The sequence below is a fragment of the Bipolaris maydis genome (assembly GCF_028858645.1).
Source record: "Bipolaris maydis strain C4 unplaced genomic scaffold PSV08scaffold_3, whole genome shotgun sequence".
NCBI classification, from domain to species: domain Eukaryota; kingdom Fungi; phylum Ascomycota; class Dothideomycetes; order Pleosporales; family Pleosporaceae; genus Bipolaris; species Bipolaris maydis.
The window spans coordinates 111,477-137,279 of NW_027093859.1; the positions used below are offsets into that span (position 1 = coordinate 111,477).

General features: G+C 50.5%; 10 protein-coding genes across 10 annotated transcripts; 5 read left to right on the forward strand and 5 right to left on the reverse strand.

Moving 5' to 3' along the window:
* Positions 1 to 485: 485 nt before the first annotated feature.
* On the forward strand, positions 486 to 4,319 carry PSV08DRAFT_196402 (ubiquitin carboxyl-terminal hydrolase-domain-containing protein; the record flags this gene model as incomplete). The annotated part of the gene is made up of 7 exons (XM_014221125.2): positions 486 to 506; positions 565 to 672; positions 728 to 903; positions 955 to 1,081; positions 1,131 to 1,726; positions 1,777 to 2,193; positions 2,244 to 4,319. 7 exons carry the CDS (start codon positions 486 to 488, stop codon positions 4,222 to 4,224), a joined length of 3,426 nt encoding a protein of 1,141 aa, XP_014076600.1. The 3' UTR covers positions 4,225 to 4,319.
* Positions 4,320 to 4,423: 104 nt separating this feature from the next.
* Positions 4,424 to 5,240, reverse strand: PSV08DRAFT_348170 (uncharacterized protein; the record flags this gene model as incomplete). The annotated part of the gene is made up of 3 exons (XM_066092805.1): positions 4,424 to 4,521; positions 4,607 to 5,053; positions 5,132 to 5,240. The coding sequence occupies 3 exons, from the start codon at positions 5,238 to 5,240 to the stop codon at positions 4,424 to 4,426; spliced, it is 654 nt and encodes a 217-aa protein (XP_065949508.1).
* A 1,091-nt stretch (positions 5,241 to 6,331) lies between these two features.
* Positions 6,332 to 6,932, reverse strand: PSV08DRAFT_244398 (uncharacterized protein; the record flags this gene model as incomplete). The annotated part of the gene is made up of 2 exons (XM_066092313.1): positions 6,332 to 6,441; positions 6,530 to 6,932. 2 exons carry the CDS (start codon positions 6,930 to 6,932, stop codon positions 6,332 to 6,334), a joined length of 513 nt encoding a protein of 170 aa, XP_065949509.1.
* Positions 6,933 to 8,410: 1,478 nt separating this feature from the next.
* Positions 8,411 to 14,255, forward strand: PSV08DRAFT_407720 (chromatin remodelling complex atpase chain isw1; the record flags this gene model as incomplete). The annotated part of the gene is made up of 12 exons (XM_066093782.1): positions 8,411 to 8,530; positions 8,704 to 8,841; positions 8,909 to 9,166; positions 9,197 to 9,373; positions 9,404 to 9,420; positions 9,457 to 9,511; positions 9,551 to 11,857; positions 11,915 to 11,981; positions 12,077 to 12,143; positions 12,630 to 13,122; positions 13,196 to 13,785; positions 13,837 to 14,255. The coding sequence occupies 12 exons, from the start codon at positions 8,411 to 8,413 to the stop codon at positions 13,877 to 13,879; spliced, it is 4,332 nt and encodes a 1,443-aa protein (XP_065949510.1). The 3' UTR covers positions 13,880 to 14,255.
* A 1,253-nt stretch (positions 14,256 to 15,508) lies between these two features.
* Positions 15,509 to 16,438, forward strand: PSV08DRAFT_348173 (Alpha/Beta hydrolase protein; the record flags this gene model as incomplete). Its single annotated transcript, XM_014221129.1, has 2 exons — positions 15,509 to 15,584; positions 15,636 to 16,438. 2 exons carry the CDS (start codon positions 15,509 to 15,511, stop codon positions 16,436 to 16,438), a joined length of 879 nt encoding a protein of 292 aa, XP_014076604.1.
* An 84-nt stretch (positions 16,439 to 16,522) lies between these two features.
* PSV08DRAFT_272011 (class II aldolase and Adducin N-terminal domain-containing protein) lies at positions 16,523 to 18,097 on the reverse strand. The gene has a single exon (XM_014221130.2). It carries the CDS (start codon positions 17,901 to 17,903, stop codon positions 16,572 to 16,574), a length of 1,332 nt encoding a protein of 443 aa, XP_014076605.2. The 5' UTR covers positions 17,904 to 18,097; the 3' UTR covers positions 16,523 to 16,571.
* Positions 18,098 to 18,362: 265 nt separating this feature from the next.
* On the forward strand, positions 18,363 to 19,298 carry PSV08DRAFT_272022 (uncharacterized protein). Its single transcript, XM_066092520.1, has 2 exons — positions 18,363 to 18,559; positions 18,608 to 19,298. Exons 1-2 carry the CDS (start codon positions 18,478 to 18,480, stop codon positions 19,234 to 19,236), a joined length of 711 nt encoding a protein of 236 aa, XP_065949511.1. The 5' UTR covers positions 18,363 to 18,477; the 3' UTR covers positions 19,237 to 19,298.
* A 288-nt stretch (positions 19,299 to 19,586) lies between these two features.
* Positions 19,587 to 21,429, forward strand: PSV08DRAFT_359604 (uncharacterized protein). Its single transcript, XM_014221132.1, has 2 exons — positions 19,587 to 19,751; positions 19,803 to 21,429. Exons 1-2 carry the CDS (start codon positions 19,706 to 19,708, stop codon positions 20,984 to 20,986), a joined length of 1,230 nt encoding a protein of 409 aa, XP_014076607.1. The 5' UTR covers positions 19,587 to 19,705; the 3' UTR covers positions 20,987 to 21,429.
* A 1,735-nt stretch (positions 21,430 to 23,164) lies between these two features.
* Positions 23,165 to 23,386, reverse strand: PSV08DRAFT_348177 (uncharacterized protein; the record flags this gene model as incomplete). The annotated part of the gene is made up of 1 exon (XM_014221133.2): positions 23,165 to 23,386. The coding sequence occupies one exon, from the start codon at positions 23,384 to 23,386 to the stop codon at positions 23,165 to 23,167; it is 222 nt and encodes a 73-aa protein (XP_014076608.2).
* A 464-nt stretch (positions 23,387 to 23,850) lies between these two features.
* Positions 23,851 to 25,173, reverse strand: PSV08DRAFT_244405 (uncharacterized protein; the record flags this gene model as incomplete). The annotated part of the gene is made up of 1 exon (XM_014221134.1): positions 23,851 to 25,173. One exon carries the CDS (start codon positions 25,171 to 25,173, stop codon positions 23,851 to 23,853), a length of 1,323 nt encoding a protein of 440 aa, XP_014076609.1.
* Positions 25,174 to 25,803: the final 630 nt, after the last annotated feature.

Genomic DNA, 25,803 nt, shown 5'->3' on the forward strand with positions numbered 1-25,803 from the left:
GTTCGATACCCCCCCATATTTGAAGCTGACGCAAGCGACTGCGAAATCTGCTGTACTAAACAGAGGTCCATGTGTCAGGTAAGGCATACCCCAATGTTCCCTCTTGCATGCCGCGTACATGAGTATCACGCATGCACGTGCATACATCTGCTTTAGCCGTTATGTAGTTGCAGGCTGTTCCTATGAGCCAAATCCCTTTCCTAATCAATTGTTGATGATTTTTCTCTTATCCGTGTCATGTCGGGTGATGTTTCCGTTTGTCATTGAGCCCAAATACTGTCGTGTCGTTGGCGGGTACCAAAGGTAGATGCCCCGCATTTCCACTAAAGACGACGCACCCTCGCACTCGCGTCTCTTAGCCCCAACTGCCACTTCCACCCCACGCCCTAATGCTGCACCACCCGCGACGCGACCGTAAACATAGCCGACCAAGGCATGTCGCAGCCGTCTTGTAGACGTACTGCATTGCGACACGCACATTCATCATGGAAGCGGACTGGGACGAGGTACCATGTTTGTTCAACCGTCGGAGCGCATCATCACCACTAACAGACAGCCCGACAGCTAGCAATCGTTCAACTGCCGCCCCCAGGACCCCATCTCCCTGCCGTGCCTATATCCACATTCGCTTTTGACACAACCCAGGAATTGCTATGGACAGGCAACAACCATGTAAGTATGTTCACACTCGGCCAGCCTGGAGCGCATTGCAGCTGACACTGCCTAGGGACGGGTCACGTCCTTTTATGGACCTCACCTCGAACGATATACCTCTTACCGTGGACACGCGCCTCCCGACGGCCCGGTTAAGCAATTTCTCTTCACTGACAAGGGCATCCTCTCCGTCTCCCAGCAAAGCGTCCACTACTCCCACCGGCGCGGCCTCACACATTGGCATCTGACGTATGTTTATGCAAGCACCATGATGGGCCGCAGCTAATCGCCAGCGTATAGAAGCCCCGACTTCAAAGATCTAAGATGCATGAACTTTACCTCCAAGGGCACGCGCGAGATCCTCGTCGCAGGATGTCAGGAACACATGTTCAAGGTAGACGTGGACAAGGGCGTCATTACGGATACTGTACGTTTTTGGTTCCAATGCCACAAATGCACACGGCTGACCTATACAGCTGCCAGCTGAAGCTCAGTATACAATCATGAAGCGCGCCGGCCAGTACCTCTGCGCTGCGACCAAGAATGGCGGCATTCACATTATCGATTCCAACTCGCTATCCGTCATCAAGGTTTTCGAGGGTCACACCAGCAGCATCAGTGACATGGACGCAAAGGGGGATTTTCTCGCAACATGTGGCTGGTCGCCTAGGCAGCAATTCGCCTTTATGCTCGATCCCTTTACAAACGTCTTTTCGCTCAAGACGCTGAAGCAACTGCCCCCGATTCCTTTCCACACGGGCGCAGCCTTTGTCCGGATGCATCCTCGCATGTCGACCACGGCATTCATCGCATCGCAAAACGGCCAGATGCAGGTTATCGACCTGATGAATCCAGACTCGGCAAATCTTCGCCAGCTCAATCTTTATGAATCCTATCTAACTGGCTTTGAGATGGCCCCCTCGGGCGAGGCTATTGCACTGGCAGATTCCAACTCCCACATCCATCTATGGGGTTCCCCGTCCAAGGTTCATTTTCCAGAATACAGCAACCCAACAGAGACTGCGGACCATAATGTCCCACCGCCCCCAGCCATGGATTGGAATCCAGACACGTAAGTAGATTCAACGGTAGGGTGAGTGGCTCTACTGACCAAATCATCAGGCCGTTGAATACTGTGGGTATGCCCTACTACAAAGAACAGCTTCTCTCGAGCTGGCCTAGTCATCTGGTATTCGAAGTCGGCTCCCCTGCCCCCAAGATTGATAGCGCAATCCTCAACAATATGACGCGTGCTGAAATTGGTTTCTTTGCGAAAAATCCTAAAACCAAGCGTAGGAACCAGGCCGAGGCGACTCGACATGCGGACAAAGTGAGCGAATCGTTGTCGGCGCCCAAGTTTTTGAGCGAAAAGACGCGCGCCTCGCAATCCTTGTCGGAAACCGACTCGAAATCATCAGAGACAATGGAGAAACTGACCGACCTACACCTCGATGACGTCACCCGACGAGATGTTCCTGCAATGTACGGAAACGTGGAGATCAAATACAGCAAGTTCGGCGTAGACGACTTTGACTTTGCGTATGTCATGACACCTACGCTTACTTGTTCCTTGTCTGACTCGGATCCAGGTACTATAATCAAACGTCTTACTCAGGCTTGGAAACACACATTACAAACTCCTACGCCAATTCACTCTTGCAGCTCCTCCGCTTTACACCGTTGATTCGCAATCTGGCGCTGCAGCATACTGCGTCGCCATGTCTTTTCGAGTCGTGTCTTCTTTGCGAGTTAGGCTTCTTGATAGACATGCTCGAAAAAGCATCAGGGTTAAATTGTCAAGCTTCCAACTTTTTGAAGACATTCAGTGGACTCTCAAACGCAGTCTCACTGAATCTACTCGAAGAATTCGCCCCAAATGTAGCACTCACAAACATGATTCAGAACTTGAATCGATTCTTGCTTGAGAAGATATCAGACGAGTTTAGACAAATGCTGCCCAGCCAGCCCGGCCCATCGGCCATGGACCAAGTCTTGGAAACACAGGCCAGGGCAAGCATGAGGTGTGCCCAATGCACCAACGAGACCATTCGTGGAGGTAAGAACTTTGTCAATGAACTCGTGTATCCGGCAAAGCACGTCATGAAGAACACGCGCATACCACGTCCTACATTCTCGCAGATCCTAAAGGCTAGTGTCGAACGACAAGATCAGACTAGAGGCTGGTGTACAAAATGCAATCGCTACCAGCAAATGATACAGAGGAAGACTATACAGTCGGTTCCTGGCGTACTCATGCTGAATGCGGCCATCCAGAGCCACGACGCTAAGCTGTTGTGGTCGATACCGAATTGGTTGCCGCAAGAGATTGGAATCATAGTAGATCAGGGCCAATTCTTCTGCTTTGAAGGCCAGGACTTGAAGCTGCACCTGCAACGCGGAGTCCATCAGATTATGGTGTACGAGCTCGTTGGTGTGGTTGCCGACATCAACAGTGGAGAGCACCAAAAGCCACACTTGGTGGCGACCATCAATACAGCACCGTCGTCACGGGAAGATGATCCAGAAGATAGATGGCATCTCTTCAACGATTTCTTAGTACGGCCAATACCAAAGGAAGAGGCTTTGCGGTTCGAACCAAGCTGGAAGCTGCCGTCTGTCTTGACGTTTCAACTCAAGTCTGCTCGTAACAAGATTGACGACTCGTGGAAAGACACTCTGGACACGTCGATACTGTACAGATGGTGGTCATCAAACCCAACACCTCCAGAGACCAAGTTCAAACTTCTTGATCACGCGACAGAAGCACCTCGTCCGGGCTATCCCGTTGCCATCGATGCCGAGTTCATCCGCCTTCAAGCCGAGGAGATTGAGATGAAGGCCGATGGCACAAGACAAACTATTCGTCCTGACCGCAAAGGGCTTGCTCGCGTTTCTGTTTGTCGTGGTGAAGGCGAGCATGCAGGCCTTCCCTTTATTGACGACTACATCGCCGTGACGGAGCAAGTCGTCGACTATCTCACCGAATGGTCCGGCATTTCCCCGGGTGACCTCAACCGCGAAACCTCACCCTACGCACCGGTGTCACTAAAGCACGCATACAAGAAACTCTGGCTCCTACTCAACCTCGGCTGCGTCTTCGTCGGCCACTCGCTCGCCAACGACTTCCGCACCATCAACATCCACGTCCCGAAGAACCAAGTTGTCGACACAAGCAACCTCTGGTTCAAGCCAGATTTCAAACGCAAACTCAACCTCAAATTCCTCGCCTGGTGCGTCCTCAAAGAAAGTATTCAGGAGAATACGCACGATTCGATTGAAGATGCGACCACGGCTCTCAAGCTCTGGCGCAAGTGGCAGGAATTCGATGACGCGGGTGTCCTGGAGCAGATCCTTAATGATGTTTATGCCAAAGGTAGTCTTGTGGGATTTAAGGCTCCGGGGAGTGGCGGGAAGGCCGTGGGTGGTAGGAATCCGCCTACTACTGGTGGTGGTGGTGGTGGTACTGGTGGTGGTGCTGTGGGTGGTGAGGTGCCTGAGCCGTTGACTACGCCGAAGAAGGGGGGTAGTCAGTTTGGGAGTGTAGGTTTTAGGAGTCCGTTGAGGAGGTAAGCGTGGTTATGTGTTTTATTTAAAAGGGGCAGAAAACATTATATCATTTTCTTAGTAAATCAGTGTGCTTGAATTGACTATCTCCATGACTAACTGCTGCCATTATACCCACTACTCAAACTCTACGTCCGTATAACAGTACTTTCTCATCTCACCCTTCTACTTCCGACGCGTCCTTTCGATCATCTCGTCTTTGTCACTAACATTTACGGCGGAATTGATAATTCGCCCCTCCATTCGGAGCTCTATCACATGCAGGTGTAACCTTGGTCCACTTGAAACCAAGCTTGTAATTACCTACACGGTGTGTTAGCACCAAAAGACTCATCAACTGAAGGAATCTTCCCAAAACAAGCTATTGGGACGGCATTGTCTGGCTTACCTTTGGGAAGAGCAAAGTACCCATGCTGACCCCCGTTTTTCTCCATACATTCGTCTGGAAGTCCGCATGCCGAGAAGTCCAGAGGCCCAGTTCCAGAAGTCTCTCCTACCAACCTATCATCAACGTATACCTCAAAGTGCTCGCAGCGGCCATGTGCATCCGATACCACGAGGACGCCGTCTTCTGGTGCCTCGAATGGTACGTTTGCTATCTGTGAATCTGCGCCCGAGTTCGGGGTACGAGGGATTCGGATTTCCGCCCAGGGCTTGAGGACTTCTCCCGTGCATGGTTTTCCTGTGAGCTGGCGGATTGGCTCGACGACGGGTGGGGGTGGTGCCGGGGGTCCCAGGTGCGAAGGTCGCTCGTGGCTGAACGTTGCGCCATCGCTGCATGTGCAGCCACACATTTCGGGGACGGGATCCGCGCAGACTACTGTTGGGACTTGGCCTACGAGATGGTGTTAGCTGTGAGGGGGGTTTTTTTGGCCAGAGAGCAGGGGTGGGGGGGGGGGGGGGGTTGACTCGCCGTTTGAGCAGGTCATTCCGGACATGCTGCCGAGAAGCGGATCGGTGCCGAATTGGGCAGTTGCGAGTCCGCAGAGAAGGAAGGTTGTGAGGGAGGTTGAAGTGCGCATGATGATGCTTTTGTGGAGAAGAGTTGATGTTGGAGTTGTTTGAAGGAACTGATGAAGGCTGTAGTTGATGATGATGGCAAATCTTGTGCAGCCAACCTTTGAGTTATATACCTTTTGCATTTCCTTCAATATTCAATGCTGTCTCATGTTTTTTTTTTTGGAAAAGGTATGTAGTATGGTCCTAACTAGCCTAATAGTTTGGTCATACCGTGATATGGCTTAAAAAGTAACTTTGTTGAGAGCACGGTATTGCGGGAGTAAGGATGCGGTGTGCAAACATTTTCCATTCGGAACATTTACTACGAACATTACTGGAAGATGCTATATCTACATGGTTTATCATGTGTGTTCTTCCGCTAAATATTTTCTAATCTCTCTCATGGACTCTTGTATATCCAGACATGCCAAAAACTATCAGTCACAGAATCAGTTGCCCAAAGAAAATGTCACAGGCCACCATGAGCCGGTATACACAAAAGCAAAAACATACATTGTATAAGTCCACAAAAAGTAGGAAAACTATAGCGCATTATCAATGATAGGCATCAAGCGATGCCAGTGCTCCATAGACAGTGCAGTACAGCCAAACTTACGATATGCACTTTGGTCTCATACCGGACTCTTCCGAACTAATTACTATTCATATATAGACAGTGCACTGGAGATCTTAGCGGGGATTTTGCTGCAAGAAGCGGTATGCGCTCATACATGACATCAACGTGTCAGGTAAAAAGGACTTTAGTGTTTAGAGTGATGGACTAACACGGAAAATGTAACTCTAGTTTTGGGGAAAGCAGACAGAGCTACATAAAGAAGTAAACGCTCAAGCATAGAATAGTCTTATAAAAGAAGCAGGAAAGATACGGAATGCATGGAGGGAAATTTTGGGATTGTGTGTTATTGGATGATACAAGGGCATCGAAGTGTAGTCGCGTTTGTGTTCACGATAATCATGTTGGTAAGGCTCAATCCTGTTTGATTTTCAATAAGGTCTTACATCACACCGCTTTTGTGTCGACTATTGGCACTCTACATATGTATGGATGCACTTTTCTCTCCTCTTCCTCCTCCCTAGTCTGTCCCTCCATCGCTCAGGCCTTTTCCTTCTTACACTGGTTGTGCAACTGCATCTTTGGGTACGCTATGGAGACACTTCCACAATTTCCCTTTGGCGCATACCTAATGTCAACCAAATATTTTCCTACAAGTGATTTTAGCCGTGACAGTAAGTATTTACCACATTGATCGGCCTGGACGCACGATCAAATGGAATTTCCTGTGTAACTTACCTTTAGGCAGGGTAATATACGCCTCCATGTAGTCACCAGTTCTCGTACAACCATCTGAATCTCCGCAATCCTCGTCACTTGGAATGCCCGACCTTTCCGTTGTTGCGGCTTTTCGCGAGTCAACGAATACTAAAAATCTGGCACAATTTTTCATTTTCCAGGAATCGACCACAAGGATACTGTCTTGGTGAGCAGTGATGGTTTCGGGACTGAGCGATTCTGGATTCCACCCCAAAGAGGTTACAATGTAGTTTTTCCAAGGTCGCGTAACAGCACCCAAACATGGTTTCTCATGGAGTTGCCGGATTGGTTCAAGGACGGGGGTCGGTGTCGGGCTGGACTGAGCATTTGCGATGCCGCATAAAAGAAGAAAAGTAGTTAATAGGGAAACGGAAGCACGCATATTGCTGGGTTTGAAGGATAGGTGAAGTAAAAAAAGATTGTTTTGGTAACGGAGGATTGGGAGCGAGTATTTTGCAAGAAGCCTCGTAGCTTGTATCACATGTATCTTTGGTGGAATTTTCGACCGAAGCATGCTTATATACCTTCAGTTGATGCTGAGTTGTTCTAAGGGGCTTAATGCTTTTCCCTTGATGTGTTGCAGTGGAAAAAGAAACTTATTCAGAATGCCAGCCACTATTCTTTCTTCTCCATTTCTTCCTCATCCAAAATGTTTCAAATGCGCATTTCCTAGACGCTCCCCTTGCCAAAAGTATCGTATCCTCAAGATTCCTCCCGCCACACCCTACTACAACTTTCTTAAGCACCCTTTTCCGCCCAGCAATTTTAATGGTCCGACGTTGAGAGCATAAGTGGCCCTCGAAAAAGCATGTTGGCCCCCTGTGAAGCGGTAAACCCAGAAGCAAAGACCTTCACCGCATGAAACTTTTCGAAGAAAAGAGAGGGGAAAAGAAACCATGGGAATTAATGCACGTTTTCAAAACCGGGCAACTAATCGATATCAAGCTGCTGTAATAAAGGTAGGAGGAAGTACCCTACGTTATGAATTCCAGTATCATCCTGTATGCCTCTCAAACTGCTGGTGAGACATGGAAAGGGGTTTCTTGGATTTTGAAGGTTTGCAAGCTTTGTGTGGATGATTGGAATGTGATTGAGGGCAGGTAATCAGCTGTGTCTATCGTACGGGAAAGACGTGCTGTGTTTGGGGAATAGAAGATAAACTAGAAGAAGAATCGGTTGGCAAGAGCCTCGAAGGGGAACAAGTGTTGAGCTCCATCCCAAATATCTTTGTACATTTGGCAGAGCATACTATCGCTTTTGATATCGGAGTGTTTTAATACGGAAAAATCGAGAAGTTTCAATCCCCCCTTCTACGCATGAATCTCACCAAACCTGGTCGATTGCAATGTGTGCAGCCAATTCCTAATGACTAGACACAAGCCGATACCATGTGCATTGATAAATCTGTAATCCAATCCACCCAAATCGTTGCTCAACGTGATTTGAGTGACGTCATTTTTTACAGTCGCGTTCTCCTGACGCGTCGATTCATGGATGGATTGTATCTGACGTGTCGCAAAGATTGATGAATATCGTACGCGGGTCCTTGAGGCGCGTAGGAGTAAGGGCGGTAGGCGAATGGGAGGCAATTGGCGTCAGTGGTACCTGGCTGGGGTAGTGGGTATTGCCGCAAGCGTACTAGCGCCACATGTCCAGACGCGCCAAGGACCATCGACATTATTCTCCCATGGCTCTGGCTGTATACTGCGCATTCACCTCTCCGCACCAACACGCTCTCAACGCGTCCCTTGCATCCCCCCACGACCCCGCTCAGTCGCCATACACCGCACCACAGATACTGAACGACAGCGACAGCAAGACGGCTTTAAATCGACGCGGCGAACAGCCCAAACAGGCAATATGCCGCGGAAGAGCGCTGCAAAGGCCGAAGAGCCATCTTCTGAAGACGTGTCGGCGCATTCCGATGTCGACATGCAAGACCAGCAGGAAGACAAGATGAGCGGCTTCAAGAAGTTCGGAGTAAGCGCTACCTGGCCTGGCGCCTTCCTGCGCCGTAAAAGGTGACCTCGTTGCATGTTGAACATTCGCTGACGTTGTCATGGCAGTACAATCTAGATACCCCAGACTACACAGTACGCACCAATTGCCTGCCGCACCGTCTGAGTTTTGTCCACAAACTGACAACCCTATAGGACTCCGACACAAACACAAGGGGAAACAGTGTCGCAGGCGACAGCGCGCCCCCTGATGGCAGAAAGCGACGCGCCGAAGAGATGAACATGCGCAAGTCCATGTACGGCAAGAAGGCTGAGGGCCTGAGGGCATCAATGGTACGCAGCATCAAACGGCCAATCGCGTCCCAAAGGGGCCTTGACTGACTCGGGAAAATTATTGTAGGAAGACGACACCATTCGCCGCTTTCGATACCTCCTTGGTCTCACTGACCTGTTCCGCCACTTCATCGATACCAACCCCAACCCGCGCATCAAGGAGATTCTCGCCGAGATCGACCGTCAGGACGCCGAAGAGAGCAGCAAGTCAAAGGCCAACAAGATTCGCAAAGGCGGCGCTGCCGCCGAGCGTCGGCGCAAGACTGAGCAAGAGGAAGACGCCGAGCTGGTGCGCGAGGAAAAGCATGGCGGTCACAACGAGACGGTTTTCCGTGAGTCACCAGGCTACATTCAGGGCGGCACAATGCGCGACTACCAGATCGCTGGTCTGAACTGGCTGATTTCGTTGCACGAAAATGGTATTTCGGGTATCCTGGCTGATGAGATGGGTTTGGGAAAGACATTGCAGACCATTTCCTTCGTCGGCTACCTCCGCTATATCGCCGGCATTACTGGACCCCACCTGGTCGCAGTGCCCAAATCGACCCTGGACAACTGGAAGCGCGAGTTTGCCAAATGGTGCCCCGAAATCAATGTCTTGGTGCTACAGGGTAGCAAGGATGACCGTGCCGAACTCATCAAGGACCGCCTTGTCCCTGATGGCTTTGACGTGTGTATCACATCCTACGAAATGATCTTGCGCGAGAAGTCACACTTGAAAAAGTTTGCATGGGAGTACATCATTATTGATGAGGCGCATCGTATCAAGAATGAGGAGTCGTCACTGGCACAGATGGTTCGCATGTTCAACTCGCGAAGCCGGCTGCTTATTACCGGTACCCCTCTTCAGAACAACCTCCACGAACTTTGGGCTTTGCTCAACTTCCTTCTCCCAGATGTGTTTGGTGACTCAGCTGCCTTTGACGACTGGTTTTCACAGCAGAATGAGGACTCCGATGCAGTCGTCCAACAGCTACACAAGGTTCTTCGCCCCTTTTTGCTCCGCCGTGTCAAGGCCGATGTCGAAAAGTCACTGCTGCCCAAAAAGGAAATCAATCTCTACGTAGGCATGTCGGACATGCAAGTCCAGTGGTACAAGAAGATTCTTGAAAAGGACATTGATGCAGTCAATGGCGGCGCTGGAAACAAGGAGTCCAAGACCCGCCTTCTCAACATTGTCATGCAGCTGCGAAAGTGCTGCAACCACCCTTACCTCTTCGAAGGCGCCGAGCCCGGTCCTCCATATACTACCGACGAGCATTTGGTTACCAACTCAGCCAAGATGGTGATGCTCGACAAGCTCTTAAAGCGCATGAAGGCCCAAGGCAGTCGTGTACTCATCTTCTCTCAGATGAGTCGTGTGTTGGATATCATGGAAGATTACTCCGTCATGCGCGATTACAAGTACTGCCGTATCGACGGTTCAACCGCACACGAGGACCGTATCCAAGCGATTGACGACTACAACAAGGAAGGCTCGGACAAGTTCCTCTTCCTCCTGACCACGCGTGCTGGTGGCTTGGGTATCAACTTGACTACTGCCGACATCGTCGTTCTCTTTGATAGTGACTGGAACCCACAGGCCGATCTTCAAGCCATGGACCGCGCTCATCGTATCGGCCAGACCAAGCAGGTATATGTGTTCCGATTCGTCACCGAGATGGCCATTGAAGAAAAGGTGCTCGAGCGCGCGGCACAAAAACTCCGTCTGGATCAACTAGTCATCCAGCAGGGTCGCACCCAACAGCCTGTGAAGAATGCAGCCTCCAAAGACGAGCTCTTGACCATGATCCAGCACGGCGCAGAGGCAGTGTTCCAGAGCAAGGGTCCTGTTGGATCGGCTGCTAGCGGCGAACTCGGAGATGATGAATTCGACGCCGTCATGCGCCGTGGTGAGGAGATGACTGAGAAGCTTAACAAGAGGTACGAGGCCCTTGGTCTTGATGACCTTCAAAAATTCACATCCGACTCAACCTACGAATGGAATGGCGAGACATTCCAGCCCCGCAAGAAGGAAATTGGAATCTCCTGGATCAATCCATCAAAGCGTGAGCGCAAGGAACAAAACTACGGTATCGATTCATACTATCGAAAAGCTCTTGTCACTGGCGGCCGAACAGAGAACAAGCAACCCAGGATACCTCGTGCACCAAAGCAGATTGTCATTCACGATTACCAGTTCTTCCCAGACCGCCTCGCGGAACTCCAAGACAAGGAAACAGCATGGTATCGGAAGGAGAACAATCTCAAAGCGCCTCTTCCTGAGGGTTCCGACGAGGACCTCGAGGCTCGTGAGGCTGACCAACAGCTTGCACAACAAGAGATTGACAACGCCGAGCCATTGACAGAAGAGGAAAAGGCGGAGAAAGAGCGACTGATTGAAAAGGGCTTCCCCGAGTGGAATAAGCGTGACTTCCAGCAATTCCTCAACGGTAGTGCCAAGTATGGCCGTCAGAATTACGAGGGCATCTCGGAAGAAGTTGACGGCAAGACTGCTGAGGAAATTGAAGCATACGCCAAGGTGTTCTGGAAAAAGTACAAGACGCTAGACAACTGGCAGAAGCATTTGGGTGTAATTGAGGAGGGCGAGCAACGCGTACGACAATCAGAGGAGAAGAAGCGGTTGATCGCAAAGAAGGTTGGTATGTACCGCATGCCCCTCCAGCAGATGCAGATCAAGTACACGGTATCGACAACGAACAAGAAGGTGTACACGGAAGATGAAGACAAGTTCCTTGTAGTTATGCTGCACAAGCATGGTGTTGAGGGCGACTTTATCTACGAGAAGATCCGCGACGAGATTCGGGAGTCGCCATTGTTCCGCTTCGATTGGTTCTTCCTGAGCCGTACGCCACAGGAGATTGGTCGTCGTTGTACTACGCTCATCTCAGCCATTGTGCGCGAGCTCGGTGACGGGGATGCCAAGAACAAGAATGGCAAGCGGGGATACGAGGAGGAGGAGACGGAGGAAGAGGAGGAAGAGCAACCAAAGAAGAAGACCAAGAACGGCGTCAAGGTACGTTGAGACGACGGGCCGTCTGCTTGCCCCAATAGCACTGCTAACATGGAACAGAATAAGCAACTGGACACTGTAAAGAGCAAGGCTTCTCCCGCCTCGGCAACGCCGTCTCGAGCAAGCAGTGTAGCGACGAATGGATCGGCGACCAAGGGATCATCAACCAAGGGATCATCAACCAAGGGATCATCAACCAAGGGATCATCAACCAAAGGAAAGGGCAAAGGCAAGGGCAAGAAGAAATAGAGCATCACAAGGGCTCGATATGGGAAGCAGGCATGATATGGTGTTTTTGGCGCATGTGCAGCCGGATTACAGCGGATGTTTTTTTTATTTTTCTTCACCATACTAGGCATGGCCAGCAGGAGGATGGCATGTTGAGTTTACTAGATGTTGCAAGGCGATGTCCGGTGTTGTGCACTTGGCATTCTGCATGTGTAATAGTATCGAGAGTATATTAAGAGGTTTGCAAGGACAAGGTCTTGACGTGAAGGGATACGTGATTGGCGCGTCGGAGAGCGTAGCGAAGCGCACGAGGGCGGCGGTGGCTGCGGGGTGACGCACCTTGTCACGGTGACTTGGCTCTCTTGGCTTTTTGGCTTTTGAGCTTTTGAGCATAAACCAACAACGACGTCGACATTTGCACTGCTTTGCCGCTGCTGCTGCTGCTGCTGCTGGTAGTCCGTGTAAGTACTACGTGCGTTGTGCAGTGCTTCGAGAACGTTCTGTTGTATCCCGGTCTTTTGCTCAGTGGCATCGACCGCCTTCACAGCAGACTCCCCCTCCACCCACTTCACTCCACTTCACGCCACACCTCGACGCCATCCACACCCCTCGATCCCATATCTCAGCGCGCCCGCTCGACTTGTATCGCGACCATGGCCTCGACCGCCCTCGTTGATGCCGACATGGCGCCGACACTCCAATCTATCCTCGACCAGAAGACACTTCGGTGGATATTCGTTGGTGGAAAAGGTGGTGTAGGAAAGACGACGACATCGTGTTCACTCGCCATCCAACTCGCAAAGCACCGCAGATCAGTCCTCCTCATTTCCACCGACCCCGCCCACAATCTATCGGATGCCTTCAACCAAAAGTTTGGCAAGGACGCGCGACTCATCAATGGCTTCGATAACCTCAGCGCCATGGAGATTGATCCCAACGGCAGTATACAGGATCTGTTGGCAAGTGGAGCAGAAGAGGGTCAGGATCCTATGGCTGGCCTAGGCGGAATGGGCAGTATGATGCAGGACTTAGCATTCAGCGTATGTGCACCGTACCAAGCCCTCAAGCCGCGGCCAAGTAAAGCGAGATAGGGATACTGATTGCTACGGACAGATACCTGGTGTAGACGAAGCCATGTCGTTTGCCGAAGTGTTGAAGCAGGTCAAGTCCATGTCGTACGAAGTCATCATTTTCGACACGGCACCTACCGGACACACGCTCCGCTTCCTCCAGTTCCCCACTGTCATGGAGAAGGCCCTTTCCAAGGTCTCCCAGCTCTCCCGCCAGTTTGGGCCCATGCTGAACTCCTTCCTCGGCTCGTCTGGTAGACTACCAAACGGACAGAACATGGACGAGTTGATTCAGAAAATGGAGGCGTTGCGTGAGACGATAGGCGAGGTCAACGGCCAATTCAAGGACGCCGACCTTACAACATTTGTCTGTGTCTGCATTCCCGAGTTCCTTAGTCTGTACGAGACGGAGCGCATGATTCAAGAACTCAACAGCTACGAGATCGATACACACTCGATTGTCGTCAACCAGCTGCTGTTCCCCAAGCAAAGCAACCCCTGCGAGCAATGCAACGCGCGGCGGAAAATGCAAAAGAAGTACCTTGACCAGATCGAAGAACTGTATGATGAGTTCAACGTGGTCAAGATGCCATTGTTGGTTGAGGAGGTGCGAGGCAAAGAAAAACTTGAGAAGTGGGTATTAACGCGCTGACTTGAGAACTGTCATACTAAACGGAATTCCAGATTCAGCGAAATGCTCGTGAACCCCTTCGTACCTCCGCAGTAAGTCCGCGCATCCAACGGCACAAAGGGCCGCATGCAAGCAACCGAGGCCACATTCGCGACGCTCAGGCACCACAGAGCGGTGGTTTTGTTTTTCGCCGACGACTTGCCGTCTCCACCCTACGGTAATTTGCACGAGTATTCAGGTTTTCTTTTTCCACGTTGACCGTTTTCCCCCACACTTCACGACTCGAGGAGAACGGAGAATGGTACCTTTAGCGACTAGCTTCGATCTATGGCGGCAGTAAATACATGAATTGAAATCGCTACTACCAAGATAGTTACCAACTGTTTCCGCTTTGTTGTACATGTCCGTTGACAGCTGACTCCGGGTACCTTACGCCTTATTGGAACAATGTGGCATGTTCCTGTTTGTGGATGCATGAGCCACAGTTTGTCAGGCGTCGCTGGATACCCCGCGAAAGTCCCGAAACACTAACCACAACAAGAAGTGATACCGAACGTCGTCTATTTCAGCCTACACCAATCCGGTAACCTCTTGTGCCTATTAGTGCACGCTTCGGACTGTTTTGATTGCGGTGGTGTTGAGACTTTTGGTTATTATCTACGTACGCGCGCTATGTCACCACTAATTACCCCGCATCGTCCATGTGTTTGGGGAAATGGGAAAATACAAGCGAACTTCTTGTGGCCCCCGATACAGATGGCCTTTTTACACCGCCACAATGTTTTCGTGCATACACAGTAAACTGAGTGTGAAACACCATGCGATGCAGAGCCTAGCCTTATCCTGCTATAACACTTTATCAAGAGGGGTTTTTTTTTCTTTGCTCTGCGTTTCAGAAAAGAACAATTCGTCCGGACTCTTCACCCTGCGAACTCGCAAACCTGGGTACGGACTAGGTCGAGCTTTTGTCCACGAATGCTGATTCTTGACCTGTTGACTTATTGGACACTTGGATTTCTTAGAAACAGATAGTAGCCCAAAACTGTCGTTCACGCCGAGAGCTACACAATGCTTATATCCGTTCATGCGTTCGGCGTGCTGTATTATGCAGACAATATTCGCGCAGGAAAAAAAACCACCAGTGATGTGTCGAGACATGTCACTGACTCTAGGCTCGATGGCGTGGCCAGGTCACTGTGTGGAGATTAGGTATGGCCTCGAAACCCGAATCTTACCAGCGTTCTACCCAGAACTTGAGCTTGCATACATGGCCTTCCGTTTTGGTACAAAGACGGTCACCAGGCTGAGTATGGCACTAACATGGTGGCCCCTGGCGTACCTGGCACGAGGTTCTCCAGCGGCTAGCCAGCAACGGCGAAACGTCTAATCTTAGTAAAGTCTGCCTGCCTGTATCCCTGACAGGCGCTACTCGACCCCAGCTCGCGTGGTGTGGTCTTGACAGATGCCGATCACTGACCGGGGTCGTACACCATCACGGCTATCCACTTGCCGTCAGTACCACTTAGCAGAATTGGGTCTAAGGGACTCGAGATTTCGTATATAGAATGCATGTATTCTCACTGTTTGAATAATCCAGGCGCTGCGCACAGTTTTCTCCTCGTCCCAGTCCTCTTGATCCGCTCAAGTTACATTGTGTTGCTGCTGTCCGGCCAATTGATCATCTTTGCAACAAGATCACGTAAAAGCATTCATAGTCTTTTTACAATGCTCGGAATCGCTACCCTCCTGCTCAGTGCGGTTTACTCCGTTACTGCTGCACCAGTTGAGATTGAGAAGAGAGGTATGTATATTCTGATGCACAGTGACTGAGACTTCAGCTGACTCTCCCCAGCCGTATCGGCAGACGTCCTGAGTCAGCTCCAATTCTTCTCCCAGTACTCAGCTGCCGCATACTGCACCATAAACAACAACAGCTCAGACACCAAGGTTGTCTGTCCTCAGGGTAACTGCCCTCTCGTCGAGGCAGCAAACACCAACACCGTCACCGAGTTCGAGAACAGCCCCGAGACGGATGTTACCGGCTTTGTTGCAACTGACACGACCAACAATCTCATTGTTCTGTCCTTCCGAGGATCAAGAAGTGTGCAAAACTTTCTCACCGACGCCGTATTCCCTGTCATGAATACCACCATCTGCCCTACATGCGAAGCGTCCATTGGCTTCTGGCAGAGCTGGCTGGAGGCACAGACCACTGTAGTTGCTGCCATCCAAGAGGCAATGCAGCAATACCCAACCTTCAAAGTGGTTGCAACCGGCCACTCGCTAGGTGGTGCGCTAGCCGACCTGGGCGCTGGAGTGCTCCGCTCCCAAGGCATTGCCGTCGACCTTTACACCTATGGTGCTCCCAAGATCGGTCTCGAGGGTATTAGCAGTTATCTCAGCCAGACGAACATGGGCGCAAACTACCGTGTTACCCACAAGTCTGACCCTGTACCCAAGCTCCCTCCTGCGGCCCTGGGCTACCTCAACGTCTCGCCCGAGTACTACATTACCACTGGAAACGGCGTGCAGCCTGGCACTGGAGACATTAACGTGCTCACTGGCTTATTGAATCTGGCCGGAAACGAGGGAGACTTGGGATTTGACGTCAACGCGCACTTGTGGTACTTTGGACCCATCAGCGAGTGCCAGTGATATCCCCCGGCATTGAATTTAAGCAATAGTCATCATGCACATATCATTATTTTAAGGGAAAAAAAAAGAAAAGGACAAAAAAATGACGACTAACAACATTAAAATGTAAATACATTGTTTTATCAGCTTACTTCTACATCTTCATGCCTGCCACTTTTCCTTTCTCTGGCTCCCCTTCATCATTCTGATACAGCTGATTGACCTGGACTTCACGCAGCCACAGGCGAAACGACTTATCCAGCGTCTTTGTATTCATGACGGCACAATCCTTGATTTCGTCGTGCGACAGATACTGCACGGCGTCGGGATCGCCGCCGGCAATGGCAATGGCGCGCTGCAGCAAGACACAGTTCTTCTGGGTATAAATGGCACGATAGACGGCTTCTTCGATGGTGGTGCCAAACGTGGTAAAGCCGTGTTTGTGCTGCAGCACGACGGGACTCTCCATGCGCAGCTGCGCGGCCAGGGCTTCTCCCAACTCGGCATTCTTAATCAGCAAGTCGCGCTCCGCCCGTATCCGCAAGGTACCGTACACTCGGTCCATGCTGAATACCGAAGCTCCGCTTTGGCCGAGGAACCCAGCCATGTGGAACACGGGACGCACGGGGTGCGGATGCGCAGCGCCGTGGGCAATGGTAAAAGGGATTACGTCTTCGGAATGCGAGTGCACGACGCAATTGGCTTTGGGGAACTTGCGGAGTATCTCGCCGTGGATGAAGCGCTCGCTGTAGCCTTGGGGCGCGTCTTTGTCGACGGGGGACGAGTCGCGGACCCAGTAGGAATTGAAGTCGCTGACGTTTTTTACCAGGGCGGGGGCGCCGGGGTCGTAGGCGGCGAGGATGTATTGGTCTTTGTTTAGGGGGTGGCGGACTGAGATGTGGCCGAAGGCGTCGACGAGGCCGTGGTGGTGGAGGATGTGGTTTGCGCGGATCAGGAGGCGCAGTTGCTGTTGGAGGGCGGGTGGGATCGACATTATGGTTGAGCGGTTGGACTGGGCGGGTTTTTCTGACGGGGGTTTTATCTGGGAGAGCGAGGATTGCGTCGAGTAGACTGAAGAGGACGAGGATGCTATTGATGTGGTGGAGGTTGATGCTGCTTGCGAGACTGTTCGGAATCGGGATGATGGCCGTCCTCGCGGTACGCTCAGTTCTCGGGGTTTATCTCGTGGCCGATACAATTCTACAGAAGGTAGAAACTGATACGACAATTTTCGGTGGTGGGCCGGGATTGAGGGTACTTGCGGAAGGGGTGTTTGCGGAGGTGGGGATGAATGTGCTCGCAGCGGAGTGGGATTCAGGCGAAACTCTGGCCTCTGCAGTTCTTGACTGCGTTCCCGGATTCTCTGGCGCTGCGGAGACTTGGGAGGTATCGTTGGTGGTTGGAATTTCGATTGGACAGGTGAATGCGGCTCAGTGACCGGGGGCAGTCGATGCTTGTCGGCGCTGCAGCGTTGGCAAAGTACCATGTGTTTATCCAGCACTTCTTTTCGGTGCGGTTGGCCCGTCACAGACTGCGGATGGCCTTCAACTTAAGGCGCCTTTTGGCAAGTGTTTCATGGCTGAGGTGGAAATAGAAACGTTTGAAACGGCAGATGCTGATCTCGAGCGTGAAGATGTTCTTTTGCAATTTTGTGGCGTCAATGTTGGAGTGCAACACTGGCGCAACAACGTGATGATCCAGCATGGCCACAGGGGGTTTTTCCCCTTCTTCAAAACGTGCAATAATCGCGTGTGTATCGTGGCATGCTGGCTGATGACGTGCGGGAGGTGTTGCGAGTGGGGACCAGCAACGGGCCATTGGATTCCATCTGAGGGGACCCGACGTCTACCCGCATTAGCCCTCCCGTTAGGCTTCCGGCGCTGCGTTCCCCCACTCTCTTCCACACCTCAAGCTTCCAAGAATCCTTCAACCGGGTCACCTCCCTGATCGGGAGGGATTGCTATGCCAGCCGCCAAAGCCATTATACAGGCGTTACGCCCTTTGCGCCCGCAGATAGCATTCAGCTTACCCCACGGCACGCTTGTTTACTCGTCCTGATCATGGCGGCTCGATATCTTCTTGCTGGCATCACAGCAGCCGGATTGGCCTTTTGGTACGACTTCAAGAGCTGGAAGAGTCTCGGTGACGGCATCTCGTTCCACGCAAAAGCTGGCAACTGACAGTTGACAGGCACCGGTGGCACGCCACCAACACTGCCAGGCTATCTCAAGATCCGGCGATGGGGACTCTATCTGCTCTATTCGCGGCAGAATCTTTTGGATCCATCGCCAATTCCTGATTCGGGAGAATCATACATCAATCTGGAAAAGGTCCCAAACAGATCAGGGCCCCGGCCGGGACTTACGCGCTGGACGCTTCCTCAGCGCCAAGTCTCCGAGAACATCACAGCAGGCGCATCCGCTGCACTTCATAATCTGATGCAAGAATTTGCCAGTACTGCTCCCTACAATGAATACGTTGAGACCCGACCAAGCAAAACGGAGGGTGGTACTGGTGCTGCTATTTACGTAAAAGAAGGTGTCAAGACCATCAATCCTGTCGCACACAAGATCTTCTATGAAATCGCCCATGTCCACCCTGCAGAAAACTCGCTACACGTTTATGTTAGTCCTCGAGATGCAAAGCTGGTCATGAAACGAGGCTGGGGCCAGCGTTTCCCTGTGACATGGATAGCGCCGCCGAGCTGGATCATGGTGTACGCACCGAGAAACGAGGATGAGGTTGAAATTGTGCGAGAAATTGTTAGAGCCGGTGTATGCCATGCTGTGAGCATGAATATTGACGAGGACATGGGATGAATAGCCTGCTGGCTTTTTTTTTCCTTGTCTTGGTTAAATCGAAATTGTTTTTCGACTCGTACAAAAATAGTTCAAAGTGACGGGAGTCAAAACGTGCTACCATTCTAAAACAAACTCAGCCCTGTACCAAATATCCGCAAGTATAGCATTCAGATACTAATATTCTCCGATGGTGCTATGTTCGGCATGCGGCAATGGAGAAGAGGAGAACCGGTCCATTGGCGCCCCTCGAACGCCGCTCCCGCTCCGTTGCATCAACATAAACAAGCACTAGCATACTAGGGGTCCGGCTCCAACGCCATGCTCCGCTATGTATAAGAAACCATAGCTACGCGGATGTTTCATGCCGCATAGCTTTGTGGTAACAAGTTTTCAAAATAGCACCCCTCATCCTGTCATACTGCATTCTCAAGTGCAGCCTCCCAGTGTACACGAGTAAGTCCCTGTGCGCCGCTTGATACCGGGTGCAATGGGTAGCATCGACTCAGCGATGAAAGTGATCATCATCGGAGCAGGTACAGGACCACTATGATCTTACCGCCCAATCTCTGCTTACATGGTTCAAGGACCGGCCGGATGTGCACTTGCACATGGTCTGAAAAAAGCCCGGGTGCCATTCACCATATACGACAAGGGCGCAGATGTTTACCGACACCGTCATTGGGCATTTACCCTTGGCTGGGCACGACCATATCTATTCGACCTCATACCCGATGACCTTAGCGCGCAGATCAACTCGTGTCAAGTGGATCCATACGTGGACTGCGCAGCGATAGGAGAAGATCGCATTGTGATTTACAACGGCCAGACCCGGGAAGAAGCGTTTGCGTTCCCGATTCCCAAAGCGAGAGAGATCAACATCCGGAAGCTGCGCGTTTTATTGGCGGAACGGCTCGATGTCCAGTATGGGAAAAGTTTTTGTCATTATGACTTGAAAGATCAAGGGGGTGTGAAAGTCTACTTTGAAGACGGATCAACGGACGAAGGCGACTTGCTCGTTGGCATCGATGGTGCCATGTCCAAAGTCCGCCGTTGTCTGCTTCCCAAAGAGGGAAACATGGAGACGCTCCCGTTTGCACTGATGAACTTCAATGCTTCCTACACAGCTGAGCAAGCGCATTTTATCAAAGAGCGTCTCCATCCTCTTGTGGATATTGCCATACACCCAGCTGGTCATTACATTCGCGCCAACGTGCTCGATATGCCGGACGAAAAAGACGCCAGTACCTGGACATTCCAGATTCTCTCCACCTGGCCGCTCAAATACGTTGAAGACCACGACAACGAAGACGATCGACTGCAAAGACTGAAAGCGCATATCAAAAGAGACGGCTGGGCGGAACCATACAAGAGCGCTATCGAGTGGATACCCGACGACACCAATGTACTACGAGATCAGCTCAAAATCTGGAAAACAGCCCCCTGGAACAACCAAGGCGGGCGAGTAACTCTATGCGGTGACGCAGCACACGCCATGACATTCCACCGTGGCCAAGGCGCCAACAATGCTTTTTACTCTGCCCACTGTCTCGTTGAAGCTATCAAGAGCGTTCAGTCTGGTAGCGCGACACCACAAGATGCCATTACAGCATATGATGAGAATATATGGAAGCGGGGCGCAAACGAGGTGCAGATTTCCAAGGCGCAGAGCTTTTTTACGCATGACGGGTTGGATAATTTTATTAATAGCCCCGTTATGAAGCTCGGGACTAAGCCAAGTCATAATGCGAAGAGCGAGGGGTATGAATAGATGGGGAGAGTGATTGAGGGAAGCCATGAACCCCATCTTCGAAGGTGGTAATGTCAGCTTCCAGTGATGCTAACGATGAGTTTCACTTTCTTAACTGCTTCACCCCTTGCTGTGGTATGCGCCATGCAGGGGGTGCGGAGTTTCTCTAGGAACGTGTGTGTAATGTCATGTTTATAATACTCTGTGAAACTTTAAACGTCTTGGTCGCCTGAGATACAAAATTTCTGAAAAGAAATCTAGTCTCTGGGTAAGAAATTGTTTACAGAACTGGGGACGCCGAGGTATGAGAAGACGAGGGAGGTATTTCTGTCACTTGGATGAATAAGGGAAATCATGAGAGATATAGAGAAGCATGGGGTTGCATGTAATTGCGGACTAGCAACATGTGCGGTTACAATTAGGAGGGTTAGATTAGGCATTGCTATTTCTACTTCTTGCTGCTTCGATAGCTGGGGTTACTAGTATGCGTGTGCCAATTTTCGAATCTACAGAACTGCGAATTAGATCTCTGATAACAACTCTCCCAGTCACAACTTTATGGGCCGTTCCACCTACACTGCAAATTATTTCCATACTACCACTTCGCACCCAGTAAAAGCCTTGGAAAATACTAAAATGTCAGCTGAATGAAGGGCGAGTTGTTCATGAAGATCTGATACCGTTCCAGCCCACCACGCATCAGCCCCGAGAAACATGCATTGCATGCCTTCTATCCGCATTGCTAACACCCCTTTCCTCAAGTGCTATGATCCTCTGTGTTACCATCCATCTACTCATCCGCAACAAACACCCGTATACAACGTCAGCCAATCAACTCCCACGTTTTCAGTTCCCCGCCACAATACATGATGCCCGTCCCACCTTTTCCGCGCGTAGCACGCTCCGCTTAGAAGAGCCTCCGCATTGACACACAGCACAAAACTATGTCGTGTAACTGTGCCCCGGCTGACCGGCAGATGTCGGGGTTGCCGAGACAATTGCATTCCTCCGGAGGAAGCTGTGGTTGCACTTTCGATGGCAGCAGGATGCGCCAAGGACTACGGGAGGAGGACTAGTCAAGAGAGGAGCTTGGCGGAAGTCTGCTGACACATGTTGTGGTTATTTTGGATCCATGGTTAGCAAAGAGTGGTTTATTTCAGTGAGAAAGAGAGCTGAATCTTACTCCCTACGTCCTACGTATTTCTAGTGTCCTGCTAACACGGGCTACAGTGGCCACGTGAATCAAGTGCGTTTGATAACCAGGGTTGAAAATAGGCAAACAGGGATTTTTTGGGCTTCTTTCATCTGATACATCGGACTTGTGCGTGGTGCAAGATCTCTGTGACACTTTATCGCGGTACAACATGATCTGCAGTCGCACATCTGGGTCATACCCTGAGCACTGGCACGACCAAGTTCAGGCAAGGGGTGCACCATAACCAGATCCCTACACATGTCGCATGGCACCCTTGAATTACAATTAAGACATAGTAGTATTCAACTTTCGATGATCTGAAAAGAGTAGTTGAAGACGGAAGACAAGGAGGCAGTAAATGAATTCCTAACTCTAAGTGACTGCAGAGTACTAAAGTAAAACACCTGCTAGCTCTCGCGTACCTGCACAACAAGTGTTGGCGTAAAAACTACCCTGTGGGGCTTTGGGGATATACTTAGTCCATGTGGACACAGAAATGCAGATTTACATACCGGTCGCCTGCTGAAGTAGCATAACGTTACCTTCTAGCCACCGCATTCATTTCTGCATAAACAGACTCCTCACTATTGTCTCTATATCTTTGCCAAAGCCATTTACATCCCTCACCGTCACCGACCGAATCCTCAATAACATTGACCGCAAAACCCTGTTGCCCATCCATCTCCACCTCCAGACCCTCCAGAGATCCCATCAAAATAAAACTTTGCGTGGTCTTGTTCCAACGGATCTCTTATATCCGCGCATCGGATGAGCATTTGACGCAAGGGAATTGCATAGTTGTAAACAGCATGAACAAGCTTTTCAACAGAAATGTGTTCGTCGTTTGTGTTTTCAATAAGTAAGGGGGCTGGTCGTAGATGCTGTGTTTCTGAATCGTGCCAGTGCGGCCAGCTATGCAGTGGTTTGATTCATATCTGCAAGCGAGACTATGGCGGATTTGTTGCTGCGGCGTCACATAGGGATTTGTTGGCTTTATCGAAAAGTCAACGCCATTGCAATGCTCCTTTATCATCGTGTACGCAGACTTGTCCGTGTGATGGGTGATCTAGAACAGACCATTTTAATCTGTCAAAGATTTCGTTTGGCTCTGGATCTGAAGATGATGGCGTTTCTGGGGGCGGCCCAGACATGAGCAGATGAGGAGGAATATCAGCTGCGTTCCACTTGGGCGGGTACCAGTCCATTTGTGGTATGTTTACAGACATAGTGCTTTTTGATGTCTGGTAGACTAGCGTGTCGGTGCGAGACAGAAATCTGGTTCTGTTTGATACAGCTCTGATTCTAGAGTGGGGGAAGAAGTAATCAGGACATTGGCGTTTGGGTAAGTGTTCGGCAGCAGCCATGCCCTGAAGCGACGTGTGTCAAGACTAAAAGCATGCGGCTCTTCACCTAAGGCCAGATGCTAGTGCTAAGTAAGAAATTACTAAGCAGCATATTTACGTGTTACTACGGTTCTTTGCGAATGGAGAAGCTTGAAAGTTCCTAAACTATTCATTTTACTGTCCTAGTAATGTTGGACTACGTAATTCTTAGGGCTCAGGAGGAATGGATTTTATCGCAAAATGAAATGTTGAATAACGTCAAGAATTCGATTGACCCAGCCAATCCCATCAGTATAACTCATGCGGTGTATTGCAAGCAATACCTTACATACCAAAAGGTGCCATTCTCAAAGCGACAAAACCCCTCCATCAACAAGCATCTGCCTAAAGTTCTCTAGACTCTGCTCTATCCCCAACCCATCGCTCAAAGCCCTCTTCCTACTCGCCCCAATCACAATCTGAAACGTCTTCTCCGCCGTAGGCGTCAGGTAACCCCTACTCCTAATCACCTCAAACTCGCTCTGTATCTTTGCAAAGTTCAGCAGACAAACGTGCAACAGAACCTGATTGCGCATCACGACGTCGAGGCTCTGCAGACCCTCGAGCGATAGGGTCGGAAGAACGTGTGCATTTCCGATTTCCCAGTTGCGCGTCCGGAGCTCCATGTAGAGGCGCTTGTACATGTTGTTTACGTTCATGTTGCAGGATAGGAGTTGGAGGGCCAGGTCGGTGTCTACTTTGTTGTAGGGCTCGGATGCACTGCATCCGTAGCGCAAATCGGCGCTCTCGGAACCAGAGGAACTGCCGTCTGAAATATCTCCTACTTGCCGGATGCGTGACAGCAGTTCTGTGAATACGATTGAGTGTTGAAACGTTTTGACCAATACGCTTTTGCTGTTGGTGGCGTGTTGAGAAGCTTCTGTGCTGTCTTGAAGGTCGAGCGACACTCTGTTGTTGAACTTCATCAGTTCGCTCATGATGGTTTTGTCAAGAGATTCGGACTCTAGAGAGATAGACGAGTCGTGAAGGAATAGATCACGACACTCTTGTGATGTATGGTTGAATTGGGAAGCAGTAAGAAGGTTTTGCACATTTGTGGATGAGTCGATCATGTCGATTGATGGAGTTGGGTTTTGCAATGCCTTGTTTGTAGGCGAGATAGCGGCAAGCCTTGTATGTGTCGAGTTTCCTTCTTGATCTAGACCATCGCCTAAATCTCGCCATGAGTGATCGATATCATATGTTGACCATATGTCATAGTCGGATCTTGTGTCTGCTGCCGTGGGATATGATGGGGGAACATCGGCGGTAAATTGCCCTCGACTCTGTTCGGCTGATGGATTTGAATGCTGCCCGGCTGCATCTTGAACAGCTTCAGAAACTTGATAGCTGCTGCTCGATGAATAAGAAGGGGTCCTGAATTGTTTCCAGTGCCTGTGAGTTGGCTCATCTGACGGTCTGTTTAGATGTTGCTGACCCTCCATGGTCGTGATGCACTTCACTCGTGCTTGCCAGCATCGACGACACTGTTGTAGTTGAACAAGATCCCAGTTGCTGCCCCGATCGCAGCGTGTCTTCATCCTTCTACATCGATCGCATGCTGATCGTCGACTAATCTCCTTCAAGCGTAGTTCGTTGTCGACATCCACATACTGGTCCTGGTCTTGCATATTGAAGATCCTAGAATTGTTCCGAGCGTTGTGTGACGGCTTGTTTGAGTCACCGTTTTGCAAAGTATCACAAAAACCGGCATGAAAGTTTATTAAAGAACAGGCAGACTGAGCGAAGAGAAGGTCTTACGTGGCCACCCGCCCCCCAGCTTTGCCAAAACCCGCCTATATTGTCTCCTGGACATAGCAACGTATTACCTGCATGCCAATCTCGATTGCCATAACTACCAACTGGCAATATACGTCAATATGTCACAATGACGAGCTTTGAGGCCATTATGAGAGGGATTTAAAAGGATCATTCACCGGCATCTCTCATGTGCATCTGGTCAGGCGTCAGCCGCTGGTGGCCTATCTGATCCTACCTATGGGGACGGCACAGTCAGATCCGTTTAAGATTCAAGAGCCTAGGCAGTCTTATTGCCACGCAAAGGATGAAAGACGAATCTGACAGTGTCGTTGATTCGGAAAATGCTCATAGAAGGTTAAACATCAGAGTTCCCACGCCATCCCTGAGCAAATCTTGTTCACGATATCTTCATAATCAGTCTCTAGATGTGTGCATGTACCAACGTTTAACCAGAGCCGCGGACGCACGTGTCTGTAGGTATCAGTGGCTAGTCCGGGGCG